Source organism: Falco rusticolus, chromosome 2 (assembly GCF_015220075.1).
Source record: "Falco rusticolus isolate bFalRus1 chromosome 2, bFalRus1.pri, whole genome shotgun sequence".
NCBI classification, from domain to species: Eukaryota; Metazoa; Chordata; class Aves; order Falconiformes; family Falconidae; genus Falco; species Falco rusticolus.
This window is the reverse complement of record NC_051188.1, coordinates 22878539-22892644: the sequence shown is the minus strand read 5'-3', so window position 1 is coordinate 22892644 and position 14106 is coordinate 22878539. Positions and strand designations below refer to the sequence as shown.

The 14106-nt window shown below is 47.2% G+C and overlaps 2 protein-coding genes across 15 annotated transcripts in view; one reads left to right on the top strand and one right to left on the bottom strand.

Moving 5' to 3' along the window:
* Positions 1-1651, bottom strand: part of PAN3 (poly(A) specific ribonuclease subunit PAN3) — an 81998-nt gene extending 80347 nt beyond the window's left edge. For 8 of the 14 annotated variants that reach the window (XM_037378514.1, XM_037378517.1, XM_037378523.1 and 5 more), the window contains exon 1: positions 988-1528. In XM_037378514.1, the coding sequence (XP_037234411.1) occupies positions 988-1417 (430 nt within the window). In that variant the 5' untranslated portion in view covers positions 1418-1528. Of the gene's footprint in view, positions 1-987 lie in introns of all 14 variants that reach the window. The other 6 variants (XM_037378524.1, XM_037378526.1, XM_037378527.1 and 3 more) reach the window with 3 other exon arrangements.
* Positions 1652-8536: 6885 nt separating this feature from the next.
* Positions 8537-14106, top strand: part of FLT3 (fms related receptor tyrosine kinase 3) — a 46884-nt gene continuing 41314 nt past the window's right edge. Inside the window, exon 1 of the mRNA XM_037378420.1 lies at positions 8537-9145. Coding sequence (XP_037234317.1) covers positions 9091-9145 — 55 coding nt within the window. The 5' untranslated portion in view covers positions 8537-9090. The remainder of the gene's footprint in view (positions 9146-14106) is intronic.

Genomic DNA, 14106 nt, shown 5'->3' with positions numbered 1-14106 from the left:
ATGTTCAGCATGGCTGCATCCTAATTTCAGAAAAAATATGGTTGTGAGCATTTAGTAGTCAAGTAATTTAATGTAAACAAATGCCAGGTTTATGACAGAGATCAATAACGCAACCAAGCTCAATATACTCATACGAAGGGACATGACGCTCCTGAAAGAGCACATTTTCCTAGCTGCCAAGTGCTGCTTTACCTACAAAAAGAATTATTATTAAAATCAGCTTACTGCAAACACCATCCAACTATTGCACCGCACGGTAGGAAGATGCATACATAACCAAGCAGGAGCAGCAATGCTGCTCTGCACGGCGTACAGGCAACCTGAACTTTCAGCATTTGAGAAGGGGCTGCATAGGAAAGCTAAGGGGGGGGGGGGGAAGGGTTAGAAGCAATTTCTGCTCACAGTAGCAGATAAGGGAGATGCACACAATACTTTATAAAACTATTTTATATATTTTTAATGTAGCATTTCAGCCGGAGTACTTAAAACTTCTAAGAGCTGAAACTCGGCATAGGTTGCTTGGAAGACCCCATGCAAGGGTACTGCTCGAAAAAGCCCTGCCTCCCTGACTCGGGGCACCGGGGTGCAGCGAGCCGGCACCCAGCCCAGCGCTCAAGCGACCGAGAGCTGCTGCCCCCTCCCAGCCGTCCCGGGCGCCCCCTCCCACGCACACACACACACCTGCCCGCTCCTGCCCCTCAGCACCGGCCGGGTCCCTTCACCGCGCCCCAGGGCGGCCGGCACAACCACGTCCCGCCCGCCGGAGACCGCCGCGGCGCCCAGCCCCGGCGGCAAGGCAGCGGGCCGGGAGGGCGACCCGGGGACCCCCGCCGCCACCATTGCTGTTGTTATTTGTTTCCGGTAGCACCACAGCGTGTCGGGGAGCAGGAACAACGCGCCGACCGCCCCCCACCCCCACCCCCCGCCGCCCCCCCCGCGGCAGCGCCCCCGCCCCACCCCACCCCCGGGCCGCCCCGCCGCACTCACTCGCCAGCCGCGGGCCATCCAGCCCCCCGCCGCCGCCGCCTCCGCCGCCTCCCGCCCCCAGCTCGGCTTTCTTAGGCCCCACCGCCGACGACGACGGGCCCGGGCTAGCCCCGTGCGGCGGGTAGCCAGGCCCGCCGGCGGCGGCGGCAGCGGCCGGGGGGATGCCGAGCGGGAGCCCGCCGAGGGGGGCGGCGGGCCCCGGGCCGGCGGGGGCGGCGCCCGGCTCCTCATGCAGGAACTGGCACTCCTCGCCGTAGAAGCAGGTCTTGTCCTTGGCGTAGTAACGGCAGAACTTCAGCTTCACGGCGCCGCCGCCACAGCCGGCCCCCGCCCCGCCGGCCGCCGGCCCCGCCACGCCGACCCCCGCCGCCGGCGGCGGCGGCCCCACCACCGGCGACGGCGACGAGCAGGGCAGGCCGCTGCTGTTCATGGCAACCGCCCCGCCGCCGCCGCCGGGGTCGGCACCATGGGGAAGGAGGGCGGGAGGGAGGGGGCGGGGAGGGGGAAGGGGCGCGGGAACCGCCGTCACCCCGGGCTCCGGCTCCGGAAGGGGGAGGAGGGGGCGACTCCGCGCCTCTTAAAGGGGCCGCGCGGCCCGCGGCGGGGGCGGCGGCGCCTCCTCAGTGGTCCCGGCGCTCGGGGTTGTTTATGCCATTTTCCTCTTCCTGAGCGGCCGCACGGGCGCGCCTGCGTCGGCGCGGGGTATGCTGGGTAGCGCCGCCGGGCCGGGGCCGGGGCCGGGGCTGGGGCCGGGGCCGGGACGCCGGCCGCGGCTGGCGGGAGCTGTCGGAAGAGCGGCGGGCGTGAGGCGCGAAGCCTCCGGCGGCCGAGAGCGGTGTCCGGCGGGGCGAGGGAGGCGGGGGGCCGGCGGGGAGCGGGCCGGCTGTCCAGCCGCCTCGGCCGGGTTGGGGCGGGCGTTAACCGTCCCGCGAGGCGCCAGGCGGCCCTCGGGCCACCGCGCTCGGCCCGCCTTAATGCCCGTTTCGACGGGACAAACGGCGGGCGCGGGTGACCCCCGCAAGGCAGAGCTCGTGCCCGGGGCCGCTCGGCTCCCGTGGCGTCTGTCAGGCCGGTTCTCCTGCCTTTTCCCCATGGCGGGGCGGAGTACCGGCGGTCCAAGCCGAATCGTAACCGTTATTCCCCCCCCCTCCCCCCCCCCCCCCGAAAGCCCGGTACTTTCCTGCTGAAACAGGCGGCAGACCGGTCGCTTTTCCCTGCCTGCTGGCGTAACGGGAATGCAGCCTGAGGGGTTCTCCCTCTCCAGGAGCAAATTGGTGGGCTGGCTGTTTTTAAGGGGGATATTTGAAGTGCTTTGCCCTAAGCGGGGAGGATTTTGTTACGTGGGTTTTCAGTGCCATTTACAAAGCTACTCAATGTGCGTTTTTAAAAATTTTTTCCTCGATCAAATTGTTGGCATAGCTTGTGATGCAATCACTGAAATAACGCGTAAATGGTGGCAAAACCGTCATATGTTAAAGTGCACTTGACATTATTTTGGTAGGAAAAATATTTACTGTAGAATTAAGAATACTTTTTGTCTGTCATAGTCTTATTTAAAAATGAAGAGAAAATCAGGGCCTGCCTCCAAGATGCTTTGACAGTTTGTGCAAGAAGGAATTTGAAAAATGAGTGAGCTTTTAAATGTCAGATTGGAACAAACTAAAAGTCTGTCTTCCTCCGATAAAGTCTTTAAAGACTTTAAGAAGTAAGCATATCTTAAGCTGAAGTCTCAAGATCACCATTTTTGTAGTCAGAAGTGCAGCTTCTCCAAGCTTATGAACCAGCAGAGGAAAAAAAGGTGGTTGCTCTGCAAAAAAAAGTTGGACAGAAAACTAGAGAAGGGCAAAGCTACAAAAGTCGGGACCTAGTTCTAGCCTGGTATCCTGAAAATATCTGAAAATTATTTTCTGGTATCATCTATTTGTCATTTCCCCAACAATTTTCAGCCTTTTGCTTCCTTTCAACTGTATGGCAAAGAGCTCACAGATTCTGTGTTCCTGCAGGTTTAGGAAAGTAGGCAAAAAGGCAGAAAGACCCTCTCAGTTTCTCCTTGAAATATCTGAGTAGGAGCTCAGACAAACCACAGGAGATTCCACAGGGAGGAGGCTCCTTGTAAACACCTCAACCATGGGAAATGTTTCAGTCCCAGCTTGCACCTTCTCAGACAACCAAAATCGGTTTGTCTCAGTACACAGATCAGGGGTGGCCCCAGCTGCTTTAGCTGAGGTGCCCACAGTGCTACCTAGAGCCCCCTGGCATTAGTGTTACGCCTCTAAGGAGTGAAACCAAGGGCTTCCTAGCACTGTGAGCTGTTGCGGCTACATGCAGGTGCCCACAGCTGCTGTAGTGGGAAAAGGGGGAGCCTGGGAGTACGTTGTTTTCTCTTGCTTTATCCTACTCATCAGTGTCCTGGAGAGATGCCAGCACAGGGCAGAGATCTCGGACAGATGGGGCCTTTGGATTGTATAGGTTCATAGAGGGGAATGAAAGACAGAAGATGTTGTGTTGAGGTAATGCCAGGTGTGGGGAGAGAGAGGAACCCACTGTCAACTTCTGCTGAAGTCGGGTTATCAGCAATCTATTACCCTTTATTACAGGTATGATGTCCCCTGGAAAAACATCCCTTCCCTCCAAAAAGGTCAGGCTGAGTGGACAAGTTATATGTGCATGTGAGGAGGTTGGAAGGGGCCACAGAAAGGTGTTAGTAAAGGGGGAGGAAAAATCTCAGCTTTCACCCAGAGCTTTTCCAAGCTCTGTGGATCTTTTATCCAGAGCTTTAATACTGTGGATTTAATAGTATCAAGTTATCTTACAAGAGATTTCATGATACATAGGGTAATACTTTTTCTGGGTAAACTGGTTGAACATGAATTCTTCCAAGCAAAGACTTCAATTGCATAGCCACTCCCATCACTGAAGTGTATTCTAACCTGTGTTTTCAACCTTGTGAATCTGCTTTTCCCACAGCTCTTTTGCTGATCCATGCATATGTCTAATATTACATATACACAGTGAGGTTAGGAGCAAGGACACATATGGGCTTGTGTATACACAACCTGCATTTTTTCTGTCTGCATGCTGTAGCTTGGGTTGCAAACATTCCCAGTGGATGTGGGAAGAATGAGATAGTGGACTGGGCAGTAGCATGTGATCCTGCCAGCCAGAGTGCCCAGATAGCAAGGAGACGTGCGGTATGGTACAAAAGGTGTTTGTGTTCTCCCACACCAAAGTTGGTTTAAGTGCTGTACCTGAGCCACTGAGCATCAAACCGGCTTGGAAACATTCCTCGTCTTTTCTACGTTCTCTTGGCCAGCAGAGCAGAGCCAACAATGGGAAAAGGCTCAAGATGGTACGAGCCTCTTTTTATGGCTCTGGCAAGTTCTCACCTCTCCTGCGTCTTCCTTTCTTTTAACTATACATGACGACTTGGCCTGAAGACTGACCTGCAGCTATTGAATGTCCATATGGGAGCCTGACACCTTCTCATTAATCATTACCATGTGGTCCCCTCCAGAATTTTATTTTTATTGCTTGTTCCTGCTTGTCAACCAGAGCACTGAAGAATCCTGCCTGCCATTCACTATCTGCTTGAACTTCCTCTGCTGCCTCATGCAGTGCATGGAGGTTTATTGGGCATTCCTGCAGAGCAGTGATTGATGATGTTGTCGTTTGTTTCACAAAACTAGGTCCCCTGTTAATTGAAGCTGGCACCTATATGGAGAGCGGTGCTGTTCCTGTCCTGGGCACATACCCAGATTTACTTTGCATGAGATCCAGGGAACAAGACGGAGGAGAAACAGATAGATACCCCTGGGTCTTGTCCCACTTTGTAGTTAAGTCATAACTGTGGTGTAGTTTTCAACACAGAAATGGGGAGATACCCCCACATGCATGCATGCAGCCATAGCCAAGTGACAGTTTTTATGAGCTTTGACAGAAGGGCAGAACCAAACATTCAGAGATGAAAAATAAGGGGGGGGGGGGGGGGTGGTGTGGAGAAAAAAGGAAATCCTTGGGAAGGAAAGCCCTGCCAAGAGCTCTTTTCTCTAGCCACATCAGGTTGCAAGTGCCAAATAGCTTTCCCCTAACATTCAAACCAGTGTTGAGAAAGCCATGTCTGCTATCAAGAGTGACAGTTTCTCTTTGTGTTGACCCAAAATTAACATGTTTAGTAAATCATGTGAAAACAGATCCTGAAATGCAGGCTGTCATCAGATAATGCAAATGAATAACAATACTTTTTGAGGGATAGGGTTATTGTAGCTGTGATTTATTTTTTTTAAGGTATAGGCAAGTTTTGTAGGTAGGAATCTTGTTAAACCAACCAAGTAGTTGGAAAAAGTAATGCCTGAACACTGTTTTTTTCAACAGTACTAGCTGGTCTATTAAAAGATATTATCTCTACTTACAAAACTGTCCTTTCTTAATATTATTGAAGCAGATGAAGGGAAATACTTCTAAAAGAGTTTTCTCATAATCTGAATTCAACCTTTAAAGTCTATCATTATAGTGTATCATTAAGAAAAAGAAGTTTGCAAGATTTACAAAAATACAAGCATGAACAGAGTTCACAGTAGCATTACACAAGAATTTAGCACTTGTTCATTTATTTTTTGAAGGAAGAATAATAAAGCCTGATAGTTCAGGATACACACAAACTGCTGTCTGAAGTCTAAGGGAAATTACCACTCTTCAGGAGATTATTCCACAACATCAGGGTTTTTTTAATCTTCCTTTGAAGTGTTTGAGACTTACTAATTATGGCAATCAGAACTGCTACTCAGTCAGGACTGAATGGACCAACCTGCTGTGGCAATACCCATGGGTCCCTAACTGGGTGGTTGTCTTTACTAGCAGTATCAGGAAGAAACCAAATGTTGCTCCTAACCAGACTCCCATTCACATGCGAAAAAAGAAATTCATTACAACTCGGTGAAGTTTTGAATTCAAATCAAGCAGCAAGTCAGGAGTTGACCCTGAAGTGCTCCTGTTAACACCTACATTAATAATGTATGCTAACATCTGTGTTAATAATGTATGGGAGGTAGGTCCAGCCCTAAGCTAGAGTTCATATTAGTACAAGGACTAAAATGTAAGTCTAGTTTCACTGTGCCGGTAATCCAGTCATATGGTTTAGCTAGAGAATTTCTTAGCATGTGGCTACTCCCACTGGAGCTGGCTTTATCTGACTGTCACAGTGACAGCCAACCATGATGTGACATAACTTGAATAAAATACTTGGCAACAGAAACCACTCCCCCATAGCAGCAAAAAACCTTACTTGCTCAGAAAAATGCTTTGCTGTCATATACATGTTTTATGACACGTTTATTGAACCCCCACCACCCCCAGTCCAGCATCTTTAGGAATAAATTAATATGCCAGATTTTATAAAATTATTTTGGCTTCATCCAGTAGATGTGAACTGTCCTAGCTGATGGTGTCATTCACAGAAGCTTTTAAGCTGAAAACATGGCATGTACATTAAGACTTCTGATACCAGATCAGCTGAATCACCAGCGATGGGTTCTCATGTTTAAGGAAGTTCATGCTAGTTTTTCCTTGTCTGAACTGCAAAAAGGCAAAAATCTTCAATGGAATCCTAGCAGCTTCCAGTGCTGAATGCATCAGATGCAAGTGAAAACAAAGCACTTTGCTCACGAATTTTAAAACAAAGGACTCAAAAGACAGGCATCCACTAGTTTAGTATATATGTAAGTATTCACGACAGGTGATTGCCATGCCACTTGGCCACCCACGAGCAGTAAGTGGCTAGGGTAGATGTCTGGCAGTTTCAGAACAGAAGCAGAAACTGTCTACCCCCTGGTTTCTGAGGACAAAACCTGCACATAGGTGTGGTATGGAAAGGGACACAGGAAAGTGCAAGACAGACATGGACTTCCTGAAATGAGTCCAGTGAAGAGCCATGAAGACAATAAGGGATTGGAGTATTTGACATACAAGAAGGGGTGAAAGAGCTGGGACTGTTTAGCCTAGAGAAGAGAAGCCCTGGGTAGAACTTATCAATGTGTATAAAAATCTGATGGGGGAGCCAGACTTCTTTCTGTGGTACCCAGTGTCAGGACCAGAGGCAATGGGCACAAACTGAAACACAGGAGGTTCCCTCTGAACATAAGTGAACACTTCTTTTACTGTGAGCGTGGTTGAGTGCTGAGCAGATTGCCTGGAGAAGTTGTGGACTCTCCATCCCTGGAGATATTTAAAACCCTACTGGATGTGCTCTGAGGCAAACTGTGCTACCTGATCATGTTTTGAGCGTGGTGATCTCCAAAGGTGTCTTCCAACCTCAGCCATGCTGGTACTGTGTATCAGTGAGGGCTGTGGGAAAAAAAGCAACCCGCCAGTCAGGAAAGCTTGTTGCTAGCATGGCATTTTCCTGCTTGCAATGATTTCTCTAAGATCTGTGGAATACTCTACTTCCTTTCCCAGTCTTTGCATCCTTGCAGATGTGTACCTCCCTAATTTTCATACCATTTCAGCCCCTTCCTTTGTACTGCATCACATACAAACTTGTCTTCAGCACCAGACTGCAGTGCTATTGCCTCAGCCTCTATTTCTAAGGCAGTCTTCAGAGACATCACGTGCTCATCTTCGCTAACGATGCTGGCCTCAATGCTATTTCCCCCTGCTCCTGCAATTACCTCTGGGACATCTTCTGTGGCTTCTTTTACCTATGATATGTCTGTCTGCTTCTGGTCCATCTGTATTTTTATTTAATCTTCCCTAATGCAAACAAAGCTATTCACCAGGTATCAATACAAAATTAAAACATCTAGATATCTCTGGCAGGTTTCTGAGAACACCTCACTGACATGAAATTTATTTACTTAGGGATTCTTTTTGTCCAGGTTCTGTAAAATTGCAGAATAGGTGCTTAGTCTCTAGCAAGTAAAAATATAACAACTGAATGAATAATATAATAAAATGTAACCTCATATATAAAACATAACAGCTGAATGAATAATGAAAATCCCCCAGCATATCCTGGGGGATCCTGAGGGAGATGCTCCGGCTTATCCCTTAGAACTGGATACACTCTCTGCCTGGGGCCTGCAACACATGGCTGTGGAAGCCAGGGAGATCTGCCTGCCCCTCCGCAATGTCCTGTCCTGTTCTGGTACAAACCAGGGACCCTCGCTGAGGTGAGCAACGCCAGCCACGGCTGAGCTAGTTCTACCCTTCACACACCAGTGACTGGGAGGCAATGAGGAGGCAGGTCCTGGAGTGCTCCTTTGGAGGAAGGTGGTGAGCAGGGACAGGCTGAGGGAAGAGGGACTGTGTCCCTAGGGGCTTACACCTGAGGGTGAGCCTGGAGGCCTTTATTTTTATCCCCTCGCCAAGTCATCTGCGAAACAGCTTCAAGCAGCTGTAGCTTGGTTTGAACCTTCATGCAGACAGTGCTAGTTCCCTGTTCTCCCCGGTGTAAACAGCCCCACGCTGCCAGCCCGCTCCCCGTCTGGGTGGCAGCCCCCTGGGCTCTCAGAGGTGACCACAGCAGGTCCTATGTCACCAGCAGACCGAGCACTCACCCAGCATGGGAAACCTCCTTTGGCCCGCGAGAACAGATGCGGCAGGGTAACTTCATTTGGATTTTTTTTTTTTTGAGTTCTTTAAGCTTGTCAGTGTCGCTTGCTCTTCCCCTCGTTGATACCCAGAGAAATTACACAGACTGCCAGTGCATGAAAGCAGAAACCATAACTGCTTCGAAAATCAGAATTGAGGTGAGACAGCAAAAAGTCAGCTGCACTGAATTTACCCAAGCACCAAATTTACACAAGAAAATATGTTTTTGTAGAAATGTGAGGGAAGGGCTAAAGAACCGGGCGAGGACTGAGCAGCTGGAGCGGAGGCAGCTGCTCAGCTTGGTGGAGGCATCCTCCGACAGAAGGAAGACGCTCCCCGACCCCCAGAGAGGCCCCTTCTTCTCCCGTCCCGCAGCCGTTTCCTTCAGGCTTGGGGCTCAGGCCCTCACTTTTGAAGAAGTGGTTTCACTGTGGGCAGTGACGTGCACCCTTGAAGGCAACCACCTGCACGGCTCAGTTTCACTCACAGGGGCGAGGGGACTGCAGGGCATCACCAGCCATGGCAGCGGGCTGGCCCCGCAGCCGCCCCGCTGCAACCTCCTTTGGGCTAGCAGGTAAGCTCTGCTCACGCTGCTCCTCGGGCCCGTTGCTTTCCATTTCCCAGTCTCTCACTGCATCCCTTCACATCTTTCCTTTCTTTTCCTTTGACTTCTTATCCATTCATTGTCTTCCACATTCTGTCGCACCTTCCTTCTCTCCTCTGGGGATGCTTTTGCCTCTCCCATCACCCGTTCTCTCCCAGCCCAGCCTGACTTTTGCTGTGGTGGCACCTGACACATTTCATGCTCAGGGCAAAAAAAAGTATTCAAGTATACTGATTTTTTGTTTTCTTTTTCCTGATCCAAATGTGTTTCCTGGTGCTAATGCTTGACCTGATCAATTTAAATGATACATCTGTGGTTTCCGATGTAAATAGTGTGTGAATCAGATACCTTGGTAGAGCAAAATATAACAAGGTATCTGTTTCTTACCAGGTTTTGTTGTTGTTGTTCAACGATCTAAGTAGAAGGCAGCATGATACCAGTATCTAGAAAGTGCCTTTGTTTTGGTAGAGTGCAGATTTTGAGGTTTTAAAGCCTGATTTCCTCTACTGAAAATCCTCCCAACATTTAACTGTCAAGAGAAAAGGAAATCACATTTGCTTCCATCTCAAGTGCCTGAAACTATTTTTTTCTAACTCTAAAATAAATGTCTAGCTCCTACCAAACATGATCTTGCTGATTCAAAATCCAGAACTGGGGAAAAAAAAAAGCTCTTTTTTTTCCTGATTGACGTGGTTCTGATGCATGCCTGGGAAAGTTACTTAACAACCTGAGGTCTATTTTCAGCTCCATATACAGGGATAATAATATTTACTTCAAAGCACAATTGTTAGATATTATTCATTCATGGTTGAAAGTCTACGTGAGCTATTTGAAGAGAAGGTGGAGGAAAAATGAAAATGAGTATTTTATGATCTCCTACTTTGCATGACTGCTGATATTACTACTAAGCAAACCCTGCCGAAGAGGGATTTCTGTGTTTTCTTCTTGACTGAGTTTTGCTAGTCTTGCAGGCTGCATAACAAAGTAAATAAAAATTACTAGCATCTAGGAAGTGATGGTACCCGAAGGTCCCTGCAAGGCATGGACTTCAGTGTGGCTAAGAGACAGTTCTGCAGAGAGCAAGCAAAAGGTGTTGAGAGCCCCAAGATGCAATTATCCTCCAGGAGGACTGATGTTCTTTTGGTTGAGATATTATGTAGTCAAGGTGAGGTATATAGGGAAGCAGTGTTGCTTCTTGTAAGGATAGCTGTTATAGGGGGGCAAATACTTTTGGGCTTACAAACTGGCTAGGATTTGAAGGGTGAGAGGCATAGCTGACAGCAGAAATCCTGAGAACTCCTAGTTCCATACATCTCTTTCTAGCAGGTCACTCTTTAAAAGCAATTTTGATGTAAGAAATACTAAGCATTTAAATAATTGTAAGTGATTTCTTTAAAATGTGTGTTTCCTTTAAGAATCTATCTGTTGTCTAGAGATAAAGCCTAGTAATAAATTGTGCAGATAACAGACTGTATCCATATGATGAACCAGAATCATCAGAAACTGCAGCTCTTAACCAGCAAAGAAAAGCTAAACTACAATAACCCCTAGAGGAGAATCTCCACAGTATCTGTAGACTTAAGGCACCAGGTCTGTTTTTAAATTATAGGCTCAGAACTGCAAAAGTTGCAGGAAAGAAAAAGCATCTTGCCCGTATTACTTGCTGGAAATAAATGCTTCCCAGCAGCAAGAAATGTAATCCCAGAAACTTAAGAAAACAATACATGCAATACAATAGATATATGTAAATACAGCTATATACATTAAAAGCACTATTCCGGTTCTTCATCTTCTTATCTTTTTCTTGTCATCCCAAGCAAGAGCTTGTGTTAAAGAGAATATTATCTCACATGCAATTAGCCTTGTGTTAATGGAAGAAGTGGGAGGGTGAATGGGGCCTGGGAGCTAAGGCAGTAGTAGTTTCCTGTTTTACAGATTGGAGAATTTTGTGATGAACAGAGACTTTCGGTGACCTTTCTCGTTAGGGGAAGTCTTCCATTGACAGCCACTCTTGCTCCCTTTGGTTTTGTTGCATCCACTGTTACTGAGAGCTGTTCATGAAACCCACAGTTTCAGGGCACATGAGAGAAATGAAGCTGTGAGATGCTGACTGAGATCTCCCTGTGGCTGGCAAATGAGAGGAAATTTTATATGAGCAAGGACTTCTAACTCAGGCCCTAACAAGCTCTGGATTAGATTGTGGTGTGTCTGATTGCACAAAAACTATGGTACAATACTGGTGAACCCCACCCCCAGAATATACAAGTGTCCATTACATTCCTACAGCAGAGACCCAAGTAAATATGAGATGAGCCAGCACACTTCTGCTTTTTAAGGAGAACCCCAGAAATGCTTGGGACCCAGCTGCCTGCAGGATCTGTGCACCTCCCAGCAATACACTGACTTCTCTCTGACAAACCAGCTGACAAACATTCCAGAGCAAGTTCAGGCGCTGAGCCCTGCCGCTGGTAGGAAGGTGAAATCAATGAGCACCCCAGGGGGAATCAAGTTTGATCCTGACTACAGTCTCTTTCACAAAACATGCAAAAATCTGGGTGCAAGCCGACTGTGAGTGCTGGATAAGACCAGTACATGGTCTGCTTACTCAGGGAAATGGTTGTGCCCAGCAAAACATATTGTCATGGTCATCCATCACCATGTATTGCATGGATTGGAAGACAAGGTATCACTTCTGGGGTGAAGATTCCTGAAGGTGAAAGCCTTGTGCAACAAAGGAGTTATTTTCTAATGGAAGTAAATGCAACTTAAAACTATGGGTGGTTTTTCTTTTCTTTTGAGGTTTGTCCCTGTTTCCTTTCCCCCTCTTTTCTCCAGAAAATTCCTCAGGGTACCTATATTTCAAGCTACTGAGAAGCTGGGAAATGCCCAGAGTGCAGCCCAGCTGCCAGGGCTACCCCACACTTCTGCCCAGCGGTGAGTGGGTGTGCTGCTGCGGCTCAGCAGAGTCAGGTTTGCCAGCGGAGCAGAGCTGTGGGCATCCTGTCTTTCTGCAGCATCTCCTTTGAGAGCCCTTCCCATAATGACCCCAAAATAATATAGCACAGAGCATCTCTTGTTCACAGGTTTCTGAAAATGTAGCTTTCAAAAGACCTGCAACTTCATAGCACAAAGTTATACTCTGTTAACCAAGAAACTGGTTTGGGTGATTGAGTTAGGTTTTCTGAAAATCTTCATGGAGATGTTGGCTGTGAAAGGCAGGGATGAAAAGGTCCAGCAAACAGCAGTGGAAATTAAATCGGAGAGTGAAACATTTACAGAGCAAACGTGTGGATGAGCAGGAGTGGATGACCAACGAAGGTGGAAAGCAATTCCATTTTTTTATAGCAACATTAGAAAAGGACAAGGACTATTTAATCCAAGTGATCACACACTTTGAAAAGGAAAATAGGGACCAAAAAAAATCAGTCTAGAGCCAACAAACAGCAGCATTTCTCTAATAGGCAGGAAGACCTTATCTCCCATACAGCTTAACCCTACTGCTGTTAATGAAATACGTTTAAGAAGATGCTATAGGACTCTAAACTGAAACGTGATGCAAAATGCTTCCTTAAGGAATCTGTAACCCTTCAAACATAGGTAATACCCTAAAAATTGCTGTGTGTTTGAAGGATAGACTCTTCTTTCCTCCTCTGTATTTCATGAGAAATAAGATGATAACAAAGCAAATAGCTGGATAAACATTGTGTGCCTCTTTCCCATCCAAAGGAAGGCTCTCTAATTTTTCGAAGATGTTTACTTAAAAAACTTCTGAAAAAAATGAACAGGGTAAACAGACAGAAAAGGTAGCTTATTGCCTGGATATTTAGCTCTGTTATTGTTGTAAAAGTAAGACATTATTCACTCCTTTCTTTGTAGTCTAGGTTTAATTGTGTAGATAAGATTTCTAAAGGGTGAGGTACAGGGGCTGGTTTGAAAAGTGTTTTGTTGTTACAAAGTGCTCTTTAAGGAGTATGTTGGATTTTATGTTTGTACAAGTGCTTGGGAATTGCAGCTGGTTTTTAACCCTAACCTCATAATGATACAAATAACAAAACCTGGAATTTATTTTTTGTTTATTTTTTCCAAATGTGGTACCAAATACCAACTATTATGTTTACCAAATACCTTGTATTCATTTTAATCTTTTCATATTTTGTAGCAAAACCATTCTCTCCCACTCTGCCTCTTTCTGTCCATCCTTCCCACACACACAATGCAGGCCTTCTGTGTTCCCTCCTCACCCCCTTTTCCAGGAAAGGAAGGACAATATACTACAGTCAATTGTGGAAACTGTTGTTTTCATTTAAAAGGGAAGTTTTACAATACTAGGGTGACAAATAGTATCATTTCATTATCTGCCATCTTCTATTTTCGTTTCTCTTTTGGGCAGATCCTTTTCTCCTTGTTGATGAGATGCCAGGAATCTCATACCTTTACCTTTAGGTACTTAAATAAAGTCACTGTTGCTTGCAAGAAGTTAGTAATTCTACTGATGTCAGTAGAAGTGCCAAAGTGTGTCAGGTAATAAGACTGGAGTACTTAAACACAGAGCAGTTTAAAAAAAAAAAAACAGTTAAAACAAACTTACATCATTAGATGAGACATAACTGTTTGCTTTGCTTCAGGGTTGTCTATCCAGCTTTTTAATGGCAAAAACCTGCCATTCCCACAGGCAAATATCCTCTAGAGAACAGCCAAGAATAAGGACAACCCTATGCCACTTTCTGGTTCATAGGGGGCCTCTGCAGTGCATTGCACCAGCACTTTTTTGCCCATGGAATTGTTCCTTTGCTCACAGAATCACAGAAAGCTTGAGGTGGGAAGGGACTTCTAGAGGTCATCTGGTCCAACCTCCCTGCTCGAGCAGAGCCACCGAGACCCAGCTACCCAGGACCCTGTCCAAGCAGCTTTTAAATATCTCTGAGGGTGGA